General features: G+C 38.0%; 1 protein-coding gene across 5 annotated transcripts in view; it reads left to right on the top strand.

Annotated features, from left to right (window-relative positions):
• The window catches only part of LRRC28 (leucine rich repeat containing 28), a 129,962-nt gene extending 109,786 nt beyond the window's left edge, over positions 1-20,176 (top strand). For 4 of the 5 annotated variants that reach the window (XM_023220877.1, XM_023220879.1, XM_023220878.1 and 1 more), the window contains 2 exons: positions 627-786; positions 17,901-18,180. In XM_023220877.1, the coding sequence (XP_023076645.1) occupies positions 627-786; positions 17,901-17,973 (233 nt within the window). In that variant the 3' untranslated portion in view covers positions 17,974-18,180. Of the gene's footprint in view, positions 1-626; positions 787-9,511; positions 9,581-17,900 lie in introns of all 5 variants that reach the window. The other variant, XR_002733392.1, reaches the window with a different exon arrangement.
• The last annotated feature ends 246 nt before the right edge of the window (positions 20,177-20,422 follow it).

The raw sequence follows: 20,422 nt of genomic DNA, 5'->3' as shown, positions 1-20,422 counted from the left end.
TGGGCCACTGGGATGTTTTGCTTTAAATGTCTCTTTTGGGTAGCTCAGACTAAGCTGGGAAGGAAGCTGCCTGTTTTTATTAATGACAGTTCATGGGAATAAGACAAGGAAAAGCTTGATTTCATTATTTTTCATTCTTTTTTTTATTTCCTCCTTTTCATTCTCTTTAAAAAATATGATTTAGCCTTGGTGGAAGATTGACACTAAATGCCTGATAGATTAGGGAGAACTTAATGAAAGTCAGTTTTAGTCATCAGTTCCAAAAAGTCTCTGACTCTTATTAAAGTTTGCAAAATCCTCTTTGGGTGAATTATCCCTTTTTGATCTTTGTTCTTAAAAAATATTTTGTCTCACTTATTCCTTGCCTCTACCTCAGGATAGTTTCTGGCTCTTAAAATGATTGAATTTGTGTTTTCTTTTAGTATGAAAAATATTAAAAAAAACTTTCATTTTCAGATGATGTTAGATTTTTATTCAGTGTCTATCAATCAGATAACAGAATTTTCAACATGAAGTACTTTTAAGTAACTGAAATTATTTGGTAACAAAGAGAAATATTTTAGAAAGCCTAGTTTAAGGAAGTCTGATTTTTTTACTCATGTGTGTGATTTTCTCTTGTGTTCCAGATTTGAACTTTCTGTCTCCAATCTCATTACCCAGAAGTCTCCTGGAGCTGCTGCATTGCCCTCTGGGGCACTGTCATCGGTGTAGTGAGCCTATGTTTACCATCGTCTACCCCAAGCTCTTTCCCTTGAGAGAGACACCAATGGCAGGGCTGCACCAGTGGTAATCATGCCTAAGTGGGCACCAGGGTTTACACCCAGGCAAGGGGTGCCGGGTGGGGAGGCGAGAGGCTGTGCATGAAAGCATGAAGGCAGCAATTTTAAAGGGGCATAACATGCTTCCTGAGGAACAGCTAAATGAAATGATGCTCACTTTGAACATCAGAAGAAAACTGGACTTGCCTTTATTAGTTAATTTTTTGGTCATGTGCTGGACAGTTTTATTGTATATATTATTAAGAGGAACTCATTCTTTGTGAGAATGTTTTCATGCTATTTCCCTATTCACAGTATCCTTTAGGCAATAAGGGATGCAAGAAAAAAAGTGTGTTGTATAACAGGATGCGCCCAGCTCTTTTACTTAGTTGGTGTTGCTAACTGAAAATGTGTGATTGAGTTCTCTGTGTGTGTGTGTGTGTGTGAGAGAGTGTGCATGCGCACACACACACATTTCTGTTTTGAATTTCTAACCCTTCCAAGTGGCATTCTCATGTCCAATAGTGCTACTTTCAAAAAAGAATAGTGGGTCGGGCGTGGTGGCTCACGCCTGTAATCCCAGCTCTTTGGGAGGCAGAGGCGGGCAGGTCACGAGGTCAAGAGATGGAGACCATCCTGGCTAATACGGTGAAACCCTGTCTCTACTAAAAATATAAAAAATAGCCAGGCATGGTAACGGGCGCCTGTAGTCCCAGCTACTCGGGAGGCTGAGACAGGAGAATGGCATGAACTCAGGAGGCGGAGCTTGCAGTGAGCTGAGATCGCACCACTGCACTACAGCCTGGGTGACAGAGTGAGACTCCATCTCAAAAAAAAAAAAAAAAAAAAAATAGCAGTTAAAGATAGGCCATCAGATGAAAAATTCCCCATTTCTACAACCTTAGTTTATGGGCTTCCTAAATTTAGGAAACTAAATTTACACTTTTTCTAACTTTGAATTTGTTTAAGTTAAAAAAAGTACTATAGTACCTCATTTATCACCATCAAATATATTTCATGTGAGTAAATTTTCCACATAACTGAAGCCATTATCCCTCTTTCAATGCCAAAAAGCATTTTGCTTGTAATCATGTTAATAGAAACCTTTCCAAGATTTTCTTTCCCTCCTTCGTTTCTTAATCCATGCAAGATAGGCAATATAGGGCAGTGTTCAGAGCATGGACTTTGCACCCAACAAGCTTGGCTCTTCTGTTGTGAGAATGTGGGCAGGCTGTGGGACTTCTCAAAATGGGGATACAACAGCCTGCGTGGCAGGGCCATGTGAGGCTTGGCAGATGAGAAAGGCACACACCTGGCACTTAAGAGGTATTCAACAAATGGTAGTTCCCATTTCCATAGCTCTACCCACTCCATCCCAAAACCATGTTTATCTTTTTCTTGCTCTGGATAATCTTGTTTTGCTATATTTCATTTCCTATTTCAATCTTCTGTAATTTTAATGTTTCATGCTTGCAGGAGCCCTGCTCCAAATCTTTCTAATTTGCTACTTCTAAGGTGATCAGATAACCAGATTTGGTGGAATTGCATTTAAATTAGAATAAAAACAATTGAATCGGGTTCTAAGTGTATTACTACATGAATAAAATTAACAAATAAAATAGACACGTTTATGAGAAGCTTATAGTGGTGAAGTGCACAGGCCCTGATTCCAACTCCACAGGCCACCTCAGGCAATTTACTGACCATCCCTGAGCTTAGTCTTTTCATCAATAGAATGGGAATAATAATAATATCTATTTAATAAGGTCATTGTGAGAATTAAATGTGATCATCCCTGTGAAGAGCCCAGAATGGTGTCTGGCAAGTAATAAAAAGCAAATGTTAACTATTATTATCTATTTTTGTAGTTCAGAGACTTTTATTTCTTATTTTTGCTGTGTTTTTAGCAAATGATCTTTATATTAGCAAGATATCATCGCAGGAAAATCTTAACTAATTCATTAAACTATAGTTCAAACCCTTATGCATTGTTATTATACAATTTCCTATAGAAGACATTTCCTTACTGAAAATATGAAAATGTAAACAAAATGATAGGGTCAGGATGCTCAGTAGCCAATCAAATTCTGAATACCTGTTTTTAAAATTAAACTTGTTAAATCATGGCAATTCATTTATGAAAATAAAGTAGATCCTTCAAATGAAATCACTTTTATGTTATCTTTATATAAAATTTGGGGAATTTAGGCAGTACTTGCATTTTCCATTTACTATTTAATTTCCCTGCTACAACTTAGAAATATAGTGTGACTAATCTATTGTTTCAGGACATAAATATGATATTAATTTCATAAAATGAGTATATCAAGTACATAGAACTAAGGCAATGTCCTTTTCTTGCATAAAGCCAGAGTGCCTCTGTTTATAGCAGAGATGTAATGCCAAGATACAAACATGGCTTTCTGTGGGAAGTTAATGGTAGGGTCTGAAATTGAGAGTTTGTGGCTTTCATTCAGCCCACCAGGCTGTGCTCCTTCCCATGTTGCCATGGAGATTGTATTAAAAGCATCGGCTTCAGTTTCTACCATAGTCTTAAAAGTACTTTCTTTTGTAATTGAAAACCAAATACTTGAATCTCCAGTAGCTTTTTGCTGAAAATATTTTTTAACATCATAAACTCTAAAAGATCTAAGTTTTCTAATATATTCAGTTGTTTGCATTGCTTGTCATAAAATACATTATATCAGCCAATATCTAAATTAATGTGAACATCTGGCATTATTTCAAAAAGGAACATATTGAATATTCTTCTAAAATACCAAATTCAGTGGAAGTGTTAGTTTCAACCTAAATTTAATACAGAGTGAAGTAAAAAGAAATGACAATATTTTGCATAAACAATAAATACCCAAACTTTCAAATATATATAGCAAAGAAGAATAGCTAGCAAATTCATGACTTTTGATCCTGTAGGCATAGCAAATTTTCATTTTCAAAACTTATTGTTCATTTATTAAAATGGAGAACTTCAACACAGAAGATTATTTCTTAGTAAAATAACATATTTCTCTTTTCCCAAGCATGTATGGATTTCACAAGTTCTGTATTTCCCAGTAGGAAACCAGGCTACCCAAAGTTTTTCAGGGGCATTGGATTAGTTTGCCAGGGATGCTGCAACAAAGTGCTACAAACTGGGTGGCTTAAACAACAGAAATTTATTTTATCTCAGTTTTGGAGGCTGGAAGTCCAAGATCAAGGTGTCAGCAGGGTTGGTTCCTTCTGAGGCTGTGAGGGAGGGATCTGTTCCAGGCCCCCATCACTTGTAGATGACAATCTTCTCCCTTCGTCTCTTCACATCATTTTCCCTTTATGAATGTCTGTCTCTGTGTGCAACTTTTCTCTTTTTATGAGGACACCATTCATATTGGATTAGGGCCTACCCTAATGACCTGATCTATTATATGTGCAAGGATATTGTTCCCAAATGAGGTCTCTATATTAGTCAGCACAGGCTGCCATAACAAATTGATAGGGTGGCTTAAACAGCAGAAATTATTTTCCCATAGTTCTGGACAAAAGAAGTCTGAAATCAAGGGATCAGCATGGTTGGGTTCTAGTGAGGGCTCTCTTCCTAGCTTGCAGGCAACCAGCTTCTCATCGTCTCCTTACATGGCAGAGAATGTCTCTTCTTATAAGGGCACAAATCCTATCATAAGGACCCCACCTCATGACCTCATTTAAACCAATTATCTCCCAAAGACATCCTCTCCAAATGCCCTCACATTGGGGGTTTGGGCTTCAACGTATGAATTTAGGAAGGAAACAGTCCAATCCATAGTAGTCACATGATGAGGTACTAGGGGTTAGGACTAAAACACAGGAATTTGGGGGGCTATACAATTCAACCCGTAACAGCTGGCGCTCTTTCCCCACTGAGATAAGAAAAAAAAAATGTTTTCTCCTGCTCTTACATAGTCTCTCAATACTGAATATAATACAGAATGCTTCACCTCTTGTCACCAAAATTTGTGGAAAGTTCTCCCCACCAGCAACCAGCCAGTTCTCCAGTAGATACTAGCTAGGTGTCCTGTAAGTCCATCAGTTTCTGGACACTATCTTACTGGAGATAGCATTAGATCCCGCAGGTTAAGGGCTCAGTCCTACAAGACTGCCTCCACTTAAGATGCTAGTTGCAAGTTGTAGATTGTCACCTGTACTTCTGACCAACCAGCTGTAAAATCAGGGCTCCCAATATCTCCTTCTCATGTTCAGTTAATTTGTTAGAGTGGCTCACAGAGCTCATGGAAACACGTAACTGTTTTATCTGTTTTATTCTGCTATCACAGAGTACTTGAGATCAGGTAATATATAAAGAAAAGAGGTTTATTTGGCTCATGCTTTGGAGCCTGGGAAGTCTAAGATGGAGTGGCCATGTCTGGTGAGGGCTGTCTTGCTGCATCATAACATGTCAGAAAGGCAGCAAGCACAAGAGACAAAGAAAATCAGACCAAACTCATCCTTTTCATCAGGAACCCCCTCCCATGATAACTAACCCACTCCTGTGATAACGGCACTCATGAGGGCAGAGCTCTCATGGCCTAATCACCTCTAAAAGGCCTCCAGTATTGTCAAAGACCTTCCAATATTGTCATATTGGCAATTAAATGTCAACATAAACTTTGGAGGGGACATTTAAACCATAGCATTTGAGTTTACTGATTTATTATAAAAGATACAGGTGAACAGCCAGATAGAAGAGACATATAAGGCAAGGCATGTGGGAATAAATATGGAGCTTCCATGCCTTCTCTGGGCATGCCATCTTCCAGCTATCCCAGAGTTCTCCAAACCCAGTCCTTTGGGCTTTTATGGAGGCTTCATTACATAGGCATGATTAATTAAACCATTGATTATTTGTGATTGGCACAACTTTCAGCCCTCCGCCCCTCCCCAAAGGTCAGGGATGGGGCTAAAAGTCCCAACCCTCTAATTATGTCTTGGTCTTTCCAGTGACCAGCACACATCCTGAAGCTACCTAGGGATTCCCCAGCCACCAGTTGTCTCATTAGCATATGAATGACACTCTAATCACTTAGGAGATTCCAGAGTTTTAGGAGCCATATGTCAGGAAACAGGGTCTAAGACTAAATATATATTTCACAATACCACATCCCCCAAAATTCATATCCTCACATGCAGAATAAATTCACCCCATCCCATTCCCAGAAAGTCCTAAGTCTATTTCAGCATCAACCCTTACGTTCAAAATCTCATCTTAAATATCTAAATCAGGTATGAGTCAGGATATAATTCATCCTGGGGCAAAACTCCTTTCCAGCTATGAACCTATGAAACCAGATGACAATTTATCTGCTTCTAGCATGTAATGGTGGGACAGGAATACAATAGACATTCCTATTCCACAAGGGAGAATGTTAGAAGGGAAAAAAAGGGTCACAGGTCTCAAGTCTAAAATCTAGAAGGTGAAATTCCATTAGATTTTAAGGCTTAAGAATACTCCTCTTTGGTTCCACGTTCTGTTCTCTGGGCCCAGTGGGGTGACAGTCATACTCCCTTAGTCCTGGATGAACCAAAGAGGTTGCCCTGCCCCTGGAATTGAGAAGGTTGCCCTACCCTTGGACTCTTTCTTCTCTTTAAGGATAACATAGGTTTGCATGTAGGTAGTTCTTTTGGCCATCCTGCCTAAAATACCAGAAGTCTGACAGCATTTCTTCATCTTATCCCATCTCTGTCCTGTTCATACAAGCTAGCAGTATTTTTGCTGAAATAGTTGATGATCCACAAGTCACATACCTAATCTGTTTGCAAACCATTGTCCAGTCACACTGTTGATGTTCTCTTTCATGTTTTACAATATGAATAGACTTTGAGAATTTTCTAAATCTTCAGGTTCTGGTTCCTTGTGCTTAATAATAATGTGCTCTCAATTTATCTCTCTCCTCTTGTATTTTACTCACATCTATAAGCAGCAAGAAGAAACCAAGCAGTGTCTTCAACACTTTGCTTAGAAATCTCCTCAGCCAAATATCCAAATTATCATTTACAAATTCTGCTTTCCATCCAACAGAACACAGTTCACTCAAGTCCTTTGCTACTTTATAACGAGGATCACCTTTCTTCCAGTTTCCAATAATACATTTCTCATTTGCAGTCTGAGACCTCACCAGAAGCATCTTTAACATTTGTATTTCTAGCAACATTCTGTTCCTGACAATGTATTTTCTAAGACAATAGAAACTTTCTCTATAGCACCTTCCTTTCTTTTGTGAGCCCTCACCAGATTCTTCTTTATTTCTCCCAATAATCTCTTTTCTATCACACACCTAAAAACTCTTCCAGCCTCTATTCATTACCCCATGTCAAAGCCACTTCTACATTTTTAGGTATTTGTCATAGCAGCATCCCACTTCCTGATAGCAAAATCTCTCACATTGAAAGAGAGAGAATGACTGATTTTAAGAAATTGGCTCACACAATTGCGAAGGCTGGCAAGTTCAGAACTTTGGGGCAGACTGGCAGTCTAAACATTGAGGTAAGAGTTGAAGTTGCAGTGTTGAGTCTGAAATCTGCAGGGCACCAGGCTGGAAACTTAGGCAGGGATTCTTTATTGCAGTCTTAAGGAGAATACCTTCTACTTTTTTGCTCTTAAGGCCTTCAACTAATTGGATAAGGCCCACCCACACTATGGAGGGTAATCTGCTCAACTCAGAGTGTACTGATTTAAGTGTTAATCATATCTTTAAAAAATATCTTTACAGCAACAGCTAGACTAGTATTTGACCAAACAAATGGGCTCCATAGCCTAACCAAGTTGACACAAAATTAACTATCACAGTTAATCAAAAGGTCTTACTTTAATCACCAGGGTATTTTGCAACAGGAACTGTAGATAGGCCAGTATCACAATGGTTCTTCCCATATTGCTGGCTAAGCTTTAGCCAAAACAGGTAGTACAGAGTGCATTCAGGTTGTATTGCTGTGTTGTCTCTGCTTTTGTGTAATAAGCCATGGGTGCAATGGAAGAACCAATAGTCCTAGGGATAAAGAGATCTAGTTTGGAAGTTGAGCTAGAGCTATATTACTTTTCTTAGTACTGTAAGATATTTACTGTCATTAGGTTGAATCATACAAGTCATATGCATTTCCATGTGGTCCAACCTGTGATATCCCTTTTACAGGGGAAACAGGGTACAGGAAGATTACAAACTGGGCCAAGGTGTCATAGCAGAGCTGGGATTTGAACCCCAGCAGTCTGACTCCAAATCTGTGTTTTAGCCACTGTGCTGTTCAATTAGCTACTAAGTGGACCAGCATATTAGCGTAGAGAAATCTTGAAATACATAAACTTGTAAATAATGAGTTTAAATATACTTTCAACTCATAAATAAACTCATAAATACAAAATTAAATATTCTCTAACATTCTGAACAAGATACTTTTGAAATACATGTGTATGTGTATGTATGTGCCCACACACGTGTGTGTGTGTGTGTGTGTGTGGTTTGGGTGTTTGCACTAAAAAGTCCAGAAGGATGGAGTTCTAACTCTTTACTATGAGTATCTTGGGAAGGGGGGAATGTGGAGTTATGAGGTAGTCAGGTGTAAGGGGAACTTTCATTTTCAACTCTATATACTTGGGATATAATTTTACAAATCTACAAAACAATATTTGAAAAAAATTCTTTCTAGAGGTACTGAAAAAGGCTCTTTCTCTAAAACTGTATACACATTAAAAAAGAAAAGGAAAGATTGTTATGGCAACTTTTTTTGTTCAATTAAAAATGTTTTTAAGCAAGTTGCATAAAAGATTGCATAGTGTAATCCAGTCTTTGTCAAGCAATTATAGGTGTGAATATATGTGTATATATCTATGTGCACATATATAGTAAATACATGCACATACACATATATTGAAATAATTGTATATATATAGAAAAAGTCTTGGGAAGGACTCATACACCAAAGTAACAGTGGTTTCCTTTAAGTAGTGTTAAATTTTTGTAACAAACTGGTATTACTTTAGAAATTAAAAATAGTTTTAATTATTAAAATATTAGTATGCCAGGCACCTGTAATCCCAGCTACTGGGAGGCTGAGGCAGGAGAACTGCTTGAACCCGGGAGGCAGAGGTTGCAGTGAGCTGAGATCATGCCACTGCACTCCAGCCTGGGTGACAGAGCAAGAGTCTGTTTCAAAAACAAAAACAAAACATTAGTATGCCAATGGCTTCTTGTAAAAAAAATTTCAAATTACTTCCAAGTAACTCAAAAGACTCATCCTCTTGTTTATTAATTCATCCAGTCGGTCAGCAAACACAGTTCGAGCACCTACTGCCAGCCGGGCGCTGTGGTAGGTGAGGACGCCATGGGCTTCAGTCAGGCCACTTTCAAGCTCAGATTTGCATAGCTTGGTTCTTTCAGGAATTCTTGGTCGTCTGGGCCAGAGTGATTCTATGAGAGTGCCACGTGTCTGAGTGATTGCTGTGCCTTGAGATGGAGACCTGTTTGTTAGAGGGCCTGCAAAACTGACTTGGTCTTACAGTTTCCCTTTGTCTTTCAGAAGAACTAATACTCCCTTCTCCCACTTACTAGTAGTTTATTTTTAAAATAAGCTCTTTTACATAATTCTTATCTGGTTTCATCACTTATGAAATGTTTCACATTTCCTTACCCTTGCTTTTTGTGGCTATTGCTTCTTTGAAGCCAAGTAATATCAGTCATACCAACATTATTTGCACACTCATTTTGGGAATTTTTTTTTCCTTTTGGCAGAAGCCTCTTCATTGGCACCCTCTTAAGGTGACTTATGAAATTTCCCACAAGTGAAATAGTCTTCAAAAAGTTAAGTAAATTGTTCTTAACTGTTTCTTCCTCCTTGTAACATTCAAAAATTATTTGTTGACCATCTGTCATGGGCCATGCTCTGCAGTAGGTACTGAAAATTCTGCTTTGACCCCACCACCTGATTCTTTTCTCATACATATCTCATTCCTAATGTCTAGGGCAAGGACACAATCAAGAAAGAAGTCTGCTTGACATTTCTGTTTCTGTTTCTGTACACAGAATCTTCCCATGAGAGACAGTCACTATGAACATAAATGCAACAAGCAGATACAATATGTTATTAGATGATTCTTGAGTAAGTTAATATGTACACAAGCTCAGGATTTTAACTTTGTCTTATAAATATTTTTTTTCTTTTGGCTTGACTTTCTGTATGACTCAAATATATGCTTTATGTTTTTAATCAGGAAACATATTTGCAGAAGAAATCCCACATTTCTTATGATTTTTGTGGGCTCCAATATGTGCCAACAGCATTGTGATTTGTTCTTTTAAGGAATAGTGGTATTTCTGTATTTTAAAACCAAGCTGAAATGCTCTTTCTTCTGCCTTGCCTGTAAATATGCTCAGAGATTCTAAAGCAACAAATGTCATGTCTGATGTTCTTCGTAGAATTTATCAGCATCTTTTTCTTAACTGTAAAGCTTATTGCTCAGCTCAAAGTGTTTCCCCAGACCTCTGATGTCTCTGGTGCCACAGTTGTGGATTTTAAAGGACTTAACCAACATGAATCCATTCTTAAGGCAGCAGATTTGTTGGTGTACTTGTAATAACTCAGATTATTAATACAACAAACAGATACAGTATGTTATTAGATGAGTCTCCTAAAAGCAAATAAGTACACAGCCTTGGGATTTATTTGTTGCACAAATATGACACCTCCAGGTTACTCACTCCACCCCCATGAGCTTCATAAGGAGTTAATGATGATCCAAAGGACATTATCCTTTAATGAGTGTAAATCCCATATCTTCATGGAATTGAATGGTTTTGCTTGGGAGCTGTTTTAGTCCGTTCTCATGCTGCTATGAAGAAATACCCAAGACTGGGTAATTTATAAAGGAAAGAGGTTTAATTGACTCACACTTCCACATGGCTGAGGAGGCCTCAGGAGACTTACAATCATGGCTCAAGGGGAAGCAAATATGGCCTTCTTCACGTGGCAGCAGGAGAGAGAATTGCTGAGCAAAGAGGGAAAGGACACTTATAAAACCATCAGATCTCATGAAAACTCACTCACTGTCATGCAAACAGGAGCATGGGGGTAACCGCCCCCCCTGTAATTTAATTACCTCCCACTGGGTCCTTCCCATGACACATGGGGATTATGGGAATTACAATTCAAGATGATATTTGGGTGGGTACGCAGCTAACCCATATGAGGAGCTTTATTTTTAAAAACTAAATGGCTGTGGTATGAAATGTATCCCTAGTATGAATGATTTGCATTTAACATAATTATCTTTTGATCCCTGTGTTAAGTTTCATCAACTAATCCCCCAAAATACACTTTCTGTGTCTGTGGTTCTTTTCAATTTGATTTATTCAAATGTATACATCCTGGTATAGCATAAAAATTATTGGAACTAGGTTTCTAACCAACTTCATTTAAAAAAAATTATTTAAAAAATTTTTTCATTTCTAATTTTTGTCGGTATATAGTAGATATATTTATTTATGGGGTACATGAGATGTTTGATACAGTCATGCAATACATAATAATCACATCATGAAAATCACATTCCCTCAAGCATTTATTCTTTGTATTACTAACAATGCAATTATACAATTTTAGTTACTTTAAAATGCACAATTGAATTACTGACTGTAGTCACCCTGTTGTGCTATCAAATAGTAGGTCTTATTCATTCTTTCTCATTATTTTTGTACTCATTAACCATTACCCAACCAACTTTAATTTTTTAAAATTAGAGGTAATGCAAAAGTATCTAATAACTCAAAATTTACATAATTTCTTAAGAAAAAAAAATTCAAAAGTGATGCTTGCCTTTTTGCTTTCCTAAAGATGTCATTTGAAAACAAGTCTTCTGTTTTGATGAAGTTAAATTAATCCATTTCAATTTTATAGTAATGCTTTTTGTGTTCTCAGAAATCTTTACCTCGCCCAAGGTCGTGAAGCCTATATAATTACATGTTAATATAATTATAATTCTCTATTCCATTCACTTGATCTATGTCTATCTCTTAGTCAATAGCAAACTGTCTTAATTACTATAGTTAGATTATGGTAGGCCTTAATATCAGGTTGAGTGATACTTCCACTTCACTTTTCCCTTTCAGGATTGTTTTAGCTATTCTAGGCCCTACACTTTTCCACTGAATTTTAGAATAAACTTACCTTTGTCTCCAAAAAGCCTTGTTGAGATTTTCATAAGAATTGCTTTAATTTTATAGATTAATTTGGAGACAGTTGACATATATACTATGTTGAGTCTTCTAATGCATGAACATGATGTGTTTTTCCATTTATTTAGGTCTTTTACTTCTTTCATCAGCATCTTATAATTTTCAGCATACATACCATTAAATGTTTTCCCAAGTTTATATCAAAATATTTCACTTTTTTGTGTGCTTATCCATGATACTGTGTTTTAAAATTTCAATTTCCATATGTTCATTGTTAGCATATGGGAATGTTATTCATTTTCATATTTCGATTGTATATGTGGCAGGCTTGCTGAACTGGCATTTTAGTTCTAGGAGTATTTTTTGTAGGTGCCTTGGGATTTTCTGCATAGAAAATCATGTCATGCTGTCTGCTAAGGAGTAGTTTTATTTCTTCCCTTCCAATCTGTATGCCTTTATTTCTTTTTCTTGCCTTATTGCAGCAGTTAGAACTTCGAGTACTGTGCTGACTAAGGTTGTGAAAATAGACATCCTTGCCTTGTTGTCTTGTTACCAATTTTTTTTTTTTTTTTTTTTTTTGAGATAGAGTCTCACTCTGTCACCCAGGCTGGGGTGCAGTGGCGTGATCTCAGCTCACTGCAAGCTCTGCCTCCTGGGTTCACACCATTCTCCTGCCTCAGCCTCCCAAGTAGCTGGGACCACAGGTGCCTGCCACCCACTTGGCTAAATTTTTTTGTAGTTTTAGTAGAGACAGGGTTTCACCGTGTTAGCCAGGATGGTCTCGATCACCTGACCTCGTGATCTGCCCGCCTCAGCCTCCCAAAGTGCTGGGATTACAGGCGTGAGCCACTGCGCCCAGCTGCTTTGTTCCCAATCTTAAAGGGAAAACACTCTGCCTTTCACTGTTAAGTATAATGTGTTAACTATAATAATATATATAATGTGTTAAGTATAATATAATCTGTTAAGTACAATGTGTTAACCCTACTGATAAGTATGGGTTTTTGGTATGTTCTCTTTATTAAATTAAGGAAGATTTCCTCTCTAGGTAGTTTGCTGAGAGTTTTAATCATGAAAAAGTGTTCTATTTTGTTAAATGCTTCTTCTGAGTCCATTGATACAATCATATGGTTTTTCTTTTGCCTGTTGATATGGCAGGTGATATTGATTATCAAATATTGAACTAGCCTCACATGCCTGGAATAACTCCCACTTGATCATGATGTGTAATTCTTTTTGTACATTTCTTTAATTTGTTAATACTTTGTTGAAGATTTTAAAATCTTTATTCATGAAAGATGTTGGTCTGTAATTTTCTGTTTTTGTTTTATCCTTGTCTGGTTCTGGAGTCAGGATAATACTGGCCTCATTAAATGAGTTAGGAAGTGTTCCTCTTCTTCTGTTTTTTCCTGAAGAAATTGTGTAAAACTTTTCAAAAATTTATTTTTTTACTCTTTGTTAGAATTCTTCAGTGAAACCATCTGGGCAGGGAAATTTGTTTTCTTTTTTAAATGATAAATTCAATTTATTTAATGGTTGTAGGACTATTCAGGTTGTCTATTTCATCACAGTTGAGTTTTGGTAGTTTGTAGGCTGTTTCTTGTAAAATGTTAGATTTATTAGTGTACAGTTGTCCCTGGTATTCCTATACATCTTTTTAATGGCTGTAGGATCTGTGGTGATATCATCTGCTTCATTTCTAATATTAATTCTTGTGTTCTCTCTTTTGATCTTTGTCAGTCTTGCTCAAGATTTATCAGTTTTATTGTTTATTCATAATCCTAGTGGTTGATTTCATTGGTTTCTCCTCATTATTTGGTATTATTCTGCTTGCTTTGGGCTTATTTTGTTCTTTTCTTAGGTTTTTAAAAGCTAAAAGAGGACATTTATAGCACTAAGTACTTACATTAGAAAAGAAGAAAAGTCTCAAATCAATAATCTAAGCTTCTTTGTAATGTAAGCATTTAGTGCTATAAATTTCCCTCAGCACTGCTGTCTTCTACCTATGTACCAAAATCTTTGATTTTTGAATCGTATTTTCATCTTCGTTCAGTTTGTGTATGTTTTAAATTCCTTTGATATTTCCTTTTGACCTGTGAAAGTGTGGTCATTTGATCCATGGGTCAAAGAACTGTGGTGTTTAATTTCTATATGTTTGAAGATTTTCCTCTGTCTTTTTGTTATTGGTTTCTAGTTTGATTCTATTATAGTCAAAGAACATACTCTATGATTTTTTTCCTTGCTTTAAACTTAAATTGTTCTTCATTCTGTAGTTTCCTGGTAGAAATATGAGTTATTAATTTTAGACCTTTCTTTTCTAACATGTGTGTTTAGTACTATAAGTTTCCCTTTAAGTACTGCTTTGGCTGCATCCTATTACTTTTTGATGACTTGTATTTCATTTTCATTTAGTTGAAAATTTGTTTTATTTCTTTTCAGATTTCTTTCACCTAAATATTTAGAATTAAGTTGTTTAATTTCCAAATATTTAGGAATTTTCCAGCTATCTTTTATTATTTCTAGTTTAATTCCCTTGTAGTTTGAGAACATAATTTGTATGATATCTTTTAAATTTTTTAAGGTGTGGTTTTTTGCCCACATCTTGTAAACATTCTCATTTAAGTGTTCCTACTAGCTTATGGCTCTAGCAGCTCTGTCCAGGTGGGCAGATTTCAGCTGTGACTTGGTATATGGTCCATGGGCGTTTGAGAAAAACAACGTATATTCTGCCACTGTTGGATAGTGTTCTGTATATGTCAGATTTTTTTTTTTTATTGTGTTGTTCAGTTTTTCTGTACTTGTACTAATTTTCTATCTAGTAATTCTATCAGTTGCTGAGAGTAAGGTATTGCAGTCCCCGATTCTATTTATGGATTTATCTATTTCTCCTTCCATCTCTATTATTTCTTAACAGCTTTATTGAGATAATTCACGTATCATATAGTTTCAACCATTTAAAGTATACAAATTCAGTGTTTCTTGGTACATTCAGTGATATGTAACCCTCACCCTAATCCATTTCAGAACATTTTCTCACCCTAAGGGAAACCCTGAACATTTAGCTCTTGCCCCTGTCCCTCTATCCCCATCATACCTAGCCCTAGGCAACTGCTTATCTACTTTCTGTCTCTGTAGATTTTCCTATCCCTGGCCTTTGGCTTGGGGGTATGGGCTTTACTTGGAGCCAATTTCATCTGGGCATATTACTGGTTCTGGATTGGAGGTTTCTACAGCATTCTATTTAAGATATAGAGAGCAATAAGGTACCCAGGGAACTCGCCAGCACTGCGTTGTTCCTCAAGTCCCACTGTCCCTGGGCTGTCTGCCTTCATTCTCCCTTTCAGAGCTTGCCTGTGCTTATTTGTTGTATGTTGTTCAGAGTGTTTCAGGTGTAGTGGAGAAGACCTGGGAAGAATGGGGCCTACCCCATCTTGGTGGAACCAGAAGTTCCCACTAAAATATATTTTCTCCCAAAATCCAGAGGGATCCACCAAGTGTGTATCTGTTTCTCTGTAGTGGGCAGTTCTGGATACAACTCTTCTTTTCCATTTGAAACTGCACTGATGTAGCAGGCATGTGAACTCTTGCAGGATTTCTCTCTCACCTCTGATAATCATGTATCTATTGAGGCATCAAGGGTGCTTGCTACTTCCAGTTTGTATTCCCCCTTGCAAATATATTTAGCCTTAGGGAAGAAAAGACTTCTTGGCCCTCCTGGAGATTTTCAGGAGGTGGCTGAGCAGGGTCCGCCACCTTGGGTCTTCTCTGCATTTCCATTTATCCTCCCTCTAGAATCGGCAAGGGTAGTCTAGCACAGCTGTCTCATCGGCTGTTGGCCTCCAATGAGTCAAGGCTTCTGTTAACCATTCCCAGGTGCTTAATGTATCATAATCTGAGTTATAGGTGAAGCACCCCTGTTGGCCTGATCCAATCTTACATTCATTCTTGCTGGCTCATGTACTTAGAATCCATTTCCATGTGTGCCCTCCAGGTTCCTGCTAATATAGTTTGACAAGATCCTGCAACTCCATCGGCATGTACGTGATTTCCTCCAGGAGTAGACCTTGCAGTGATCTCTGGATCATGCTAGGATTTTACCCTTTTTGGCCCTAGAGGCGATGAGTATTGATGGTGGTGGGTCCTGAAAAGTTTTTAGATAACCACCACAGAGGAAGCCATTGAAACATTTTTACCCAAGGGAATGCTAGTTTTCGTAGAAGGTGGAAAGATCTGTCTCTGATATGAAGAAGTGTTTAGAGAAGCTAGAGAGTCAAGGCTCTTAGATTTGTGCCTGTCTAGAGGCTCCCATATCAGGTCTCAAGTTCCCACTCTTTCCCAACAGCATCGTTTACCTTAGCATAAGAGACTTAGCATAAATATATCTTTATCTGGCATGTGATCCTGAAACCTCTACATTTAGCTTCAGCCATGTCCCTTGCAGATTCATAAAATAAGGATTCGTTTAAGGCCACCATAAAAACTTTCTGATTCTCTACCCATGCTTTGAGTTGAGATCTCAAGGACTAAGCTTATCATTTTCTTTTCGGAATCTCTTCAGCACAGTCAAAAGAAGCCATCTCACCCCACAAACTTAGAATCACCATGATGCAATAGCAATCAAGTGCCACAGCCACTTGCTGTCCCAATGCCTTGCCCTCCTGTTACCTTCTGTTCCAGTGATATTTGAGTAACTGCGATGCCACCACATGCTACAGATTAGCAGGGTCCCACTTCTCCCTAGTAAGAAAGCCATTCATGTACTCACCAGCCCAACCTTAGAATGTCACTTGGATGAGCTGCTTCGTTGGGCCACTTCTCATAATACATACTGTATTCATCGGGGCTGGAAAACAAAATGCACATTTGGCTGAGACTTTGAAGAGAAATCAATGAAGAAGGACAATTGCCTGAAGTTTGGGCAGGGTGCAGAGCATCCAGAAGGATAATGAGGCACGCAGGGAAGCATTAGGAAGCCTTTACTATGCTTAATCCTTGGGCCTGAAGGGCAAAGGGAGCTCTGGAGCTTGGCAAGAACCAGAGGTGGCAAAGGGATCCTGCCTGATAGAATCTCCAGTCCCAGAGGTAGAGAGGGAGTGGGGTGGAAATACTCAACCTTCCCTCTTCCTGTCCTTCAGCCCCCTGCTGGTGCCTCCTGCTGGTGCCTCCCACTGGCCTAACCAGAAGCTGGAGTTGAGGCAGCTTTGCTGGTAAAGTCTACAGAGGTCCCCTTCCTGGGCCACAGAGAAAGGCGGACTGTGTTGGGGGTGAGGAAATAGAAGACAATCAGCACAGGGGGTCTTGTGGAAACAAGAGACTGTTCTCCCCCTACCAGAGGATAGCACTTCTGGCAGGAAAACAAGGCATCTAACAGCTGAAACTGTCCAGAGTGGGTCGGAGACCCCTGGGGTTTGTGACTCACTGCACAAAGGTGTCCAAACCTCTGATATGTGGGAAGACCTTTGAACTGTATTATTCAGATTCTGAAATGACCTCTATGAGCAATCTATGTGTATACATATATTTGTAGGATAAATTCCTTAAAATTATGTTGTTTAAGCTCTGTGGTATATATGTGTTCTGGCTAAATTGGTGACATTTTCTGTTACATGATTTTTATAATGGACTTCAAATTCTATGATTGCACTGTTGGTTCTAGTAAGCAGAATTCAAAACGTAACGTGGAAAAGATTTTTTTTTTTTTTTCTTAGTTTCTGCTTTAGGGATAGTATGTCCTCTGAACACTGCTATTAAAATGAACATTCATATGTGTATACTTCACCTGATTCCAGTGCTCAGTTTTAAAAGGAAATTTAAATTTCTATTATGCAGTTTGTCGACCATGGCTAATCCTCCATTTTAACAAAGAAAAAAAAGAGACAGTTTTCAACAGAAAGAATCAGAGACTTTAATCTTGAACTCACAGTGTTCTTCTCTCCTTTTCCCCTTCCAGGAGGACAACTGTTAGTTTTGTGGCTTACTGCTGCTCCACCCAGTGTCTGCAGACTTTTGACCTGCTGAGTTGATAAACACTCAAGAGCCTCAGGAGCGCTGCCAGCTTGACACTGGGGAATCCAGCCAGTCCAGCACACTCTTCCATTCTGTCCTGTCCAATGCGAGGGCACTGCAGAACTCTCTGGAATTGTCGTGATTGAGCTTCAGAGCTAAAATGCCTTCACCCTTCCCCCAAGTTGGAATATATCCTGCCCCAAATTAAGGACCCGTTTGTCTTCTGTGTTTTTCCTTTTTATGTGAGTGTGTCTTTTACACAAACCATTTAGATTGATGAGCCTCCCCAAATCTAATTTAAAGCAAGTTTCAGGTGCCTGGAGAACAGTGATTTGATAATCTAGCCAGATTCCCTTTTGAACACGCGTACCTTCAATGATGCTTCCTCTCCTCTCCCTTTTTTTCCCCAGAGAGTTATTTCCCTGAGAGCATATTCTCCACAGTGTCTCCAGTGGAAACTTGTTAGTTTTTGAGGAGTTTCAGAAAACCCCATGGCCTCAATGGTCTTGAGTAGCAGGGTGGGGTGCCTGAGTTGGCGGCAAAGTGAGGCTCCCATGGAGGCTCAGTGAGGATCCCAGAGCACACACCCTCTGGAAAGTTCCAGCCCTGTTTATAAGTTTTACAATGTAGCAACAGACTTTTGTGAGGGATTTTAAAAACAAAAATGTAGATTGTAATAAAATACACTTCTTATTTTTTAAAAATGTTTGCAGAAAAATGATTTTGAAATTTTTAAATTTTCTGATAATTTTTTTTATATGAGAAGAATCTGAGGAATATTTGAAGCTTTACAGGATCTGATTTTTTTTTCTTTCTCAATATAAACAGTTTCCATACAATGAGAAAGGGGAGAAAACACACATTGAAATAAGACCTCAGTGTTCTTTTTTGATGGGTTTATGATTAAGTTTATACTGACTTTGAAATATTTTTGTCACATGTGAAAGACAGGCTTCAGCTACTTCCACTACTAGGTTTTAACAGGATGATTCTAAGTACAAGCTGTGCACATTTACTTAGTCACCTGATGCACGACATTGTCTTCATTTTGACCCTCGTTTCTTGTATACTTAGCATACTGTCCAGATGCAAGTGAGAAATACAGGAAAAGCAGGTCCAAATTCAGCCTTGGACTTCTGCAAAAGTCCATAAACAGAAAGTCTGTGAGTCTCCACCCTGCCAGAAAGAACTGCTCTTCATGAAGGAGTCACGTATTTGCTCTTCCTTTCAAAGGATGGCATTTTAATGTTGCTTTGCTGCCAGATGTTCATCTGGTTGCTGTGAAGTGATTCTTTTTTTAAAATGTTTTTTAATGATGTAAGTTTTCTAAAAGGCAGGGCTGAATGGAGAACCAAGGATTTTCTTGGTAGAAAAATTATATTTTTTAAATTTCAGACTTATCAAAAATTTGGTTGATGGAATTTTTATTAGCTGCCCTGACTTTGTAATGCTACGCTCTAACAGTGCCAAAAATCCTACATAGTTACTGACAAATGTGTGATCTTTTTACAGTCACACCACCTGCTGCCCGGAAAGCACACCATCCACGTAGAATGGAGAAGGCAGAAAGTTACTGTGTGTTCCCACTGTATCTGCACTGTTCTTACTTCCTCTTGTCCCTTTTCATAACTTGGTCTATTCAGCCTTAACATTTCAAAGGCTTATAGTAAAATAGGAACTGAAGATCTGTATCAAAATGTAACACTTTCATCCTTTGGAATAACTGAAGTTTTAACATAACCTCTACATGTATATAAGTTAGCCGGTGAAAATGTGGCATGAAACTTCACAATTGTGCTTCAGGCTTAAGTGACTGCTACCTATCATTTAAGTGACAGTAAATGTCTTGCTACATTTTTCTATTTCATCCTCTACAATCATATGTCATGGAATGGAGCTATGAAATGTGCTAACTTGGTATTCAGGATTCTCATTGTGATAAGGTAATACATTAGTTTTACCTTGTTTGAAATTTTACAAAGATGCTTACAATCCAAGCATTCTTTCTCTACCTAACTACGGTGTGTTAAACAGCAGTGGGCTGGGCAGACAACTTTTGGGCAGTCTCAACCTTAATCCTTGGGTATAGCACCTGAACTTAATTGATGAGAAGTGGAACTTAAATGGTTTCCCTGGTGCTGTTCATTGTGGAAATTTTATGCTGGATTCATCGATGTCATTCTTAATCTTTTGATATTATAAAGGAGTGTTATCAACTGGGGAAAATTTGCCTACATGCTGTATATTTGAATTGTGTCCAAAACTTTGCAGAAAAGCAAATCTGAAGTTACTATATATGTTGTTTTCTTGAGCAACAGTTACGCTAGGTAGAAAAGTATTTCACACAATAATAGTAATGCAAAAAAAGTGAGCTACTTGGAAAGTATCTCTGTTCAGGTAAGTTTACTTCAGTGAGCTCTCGTGTGGTTAGTGGTAAATTTTAAAGTCCAGGATAGCCTCATGAGC

This window comes from Piliocolobus tephrosceles, chromosome 6 (genome assembly GCF_002776525.5).
Source record: "Piliocolobus tephrosceles isolate RC106 chromosome 6, ASM277652v3, whole genome shotgun sequence".
Classification (NCBI taxonomy): domain Eukaryota; kingdom Metazoa; phylum Chordata; class Mammalia; order Primates; family Cercopithecidae; genus Piliocolobus; species Piliocolobus tephrosceles.
This window is presented reverse-complemented; position numbering and strand designations above follow the sequence as displayed.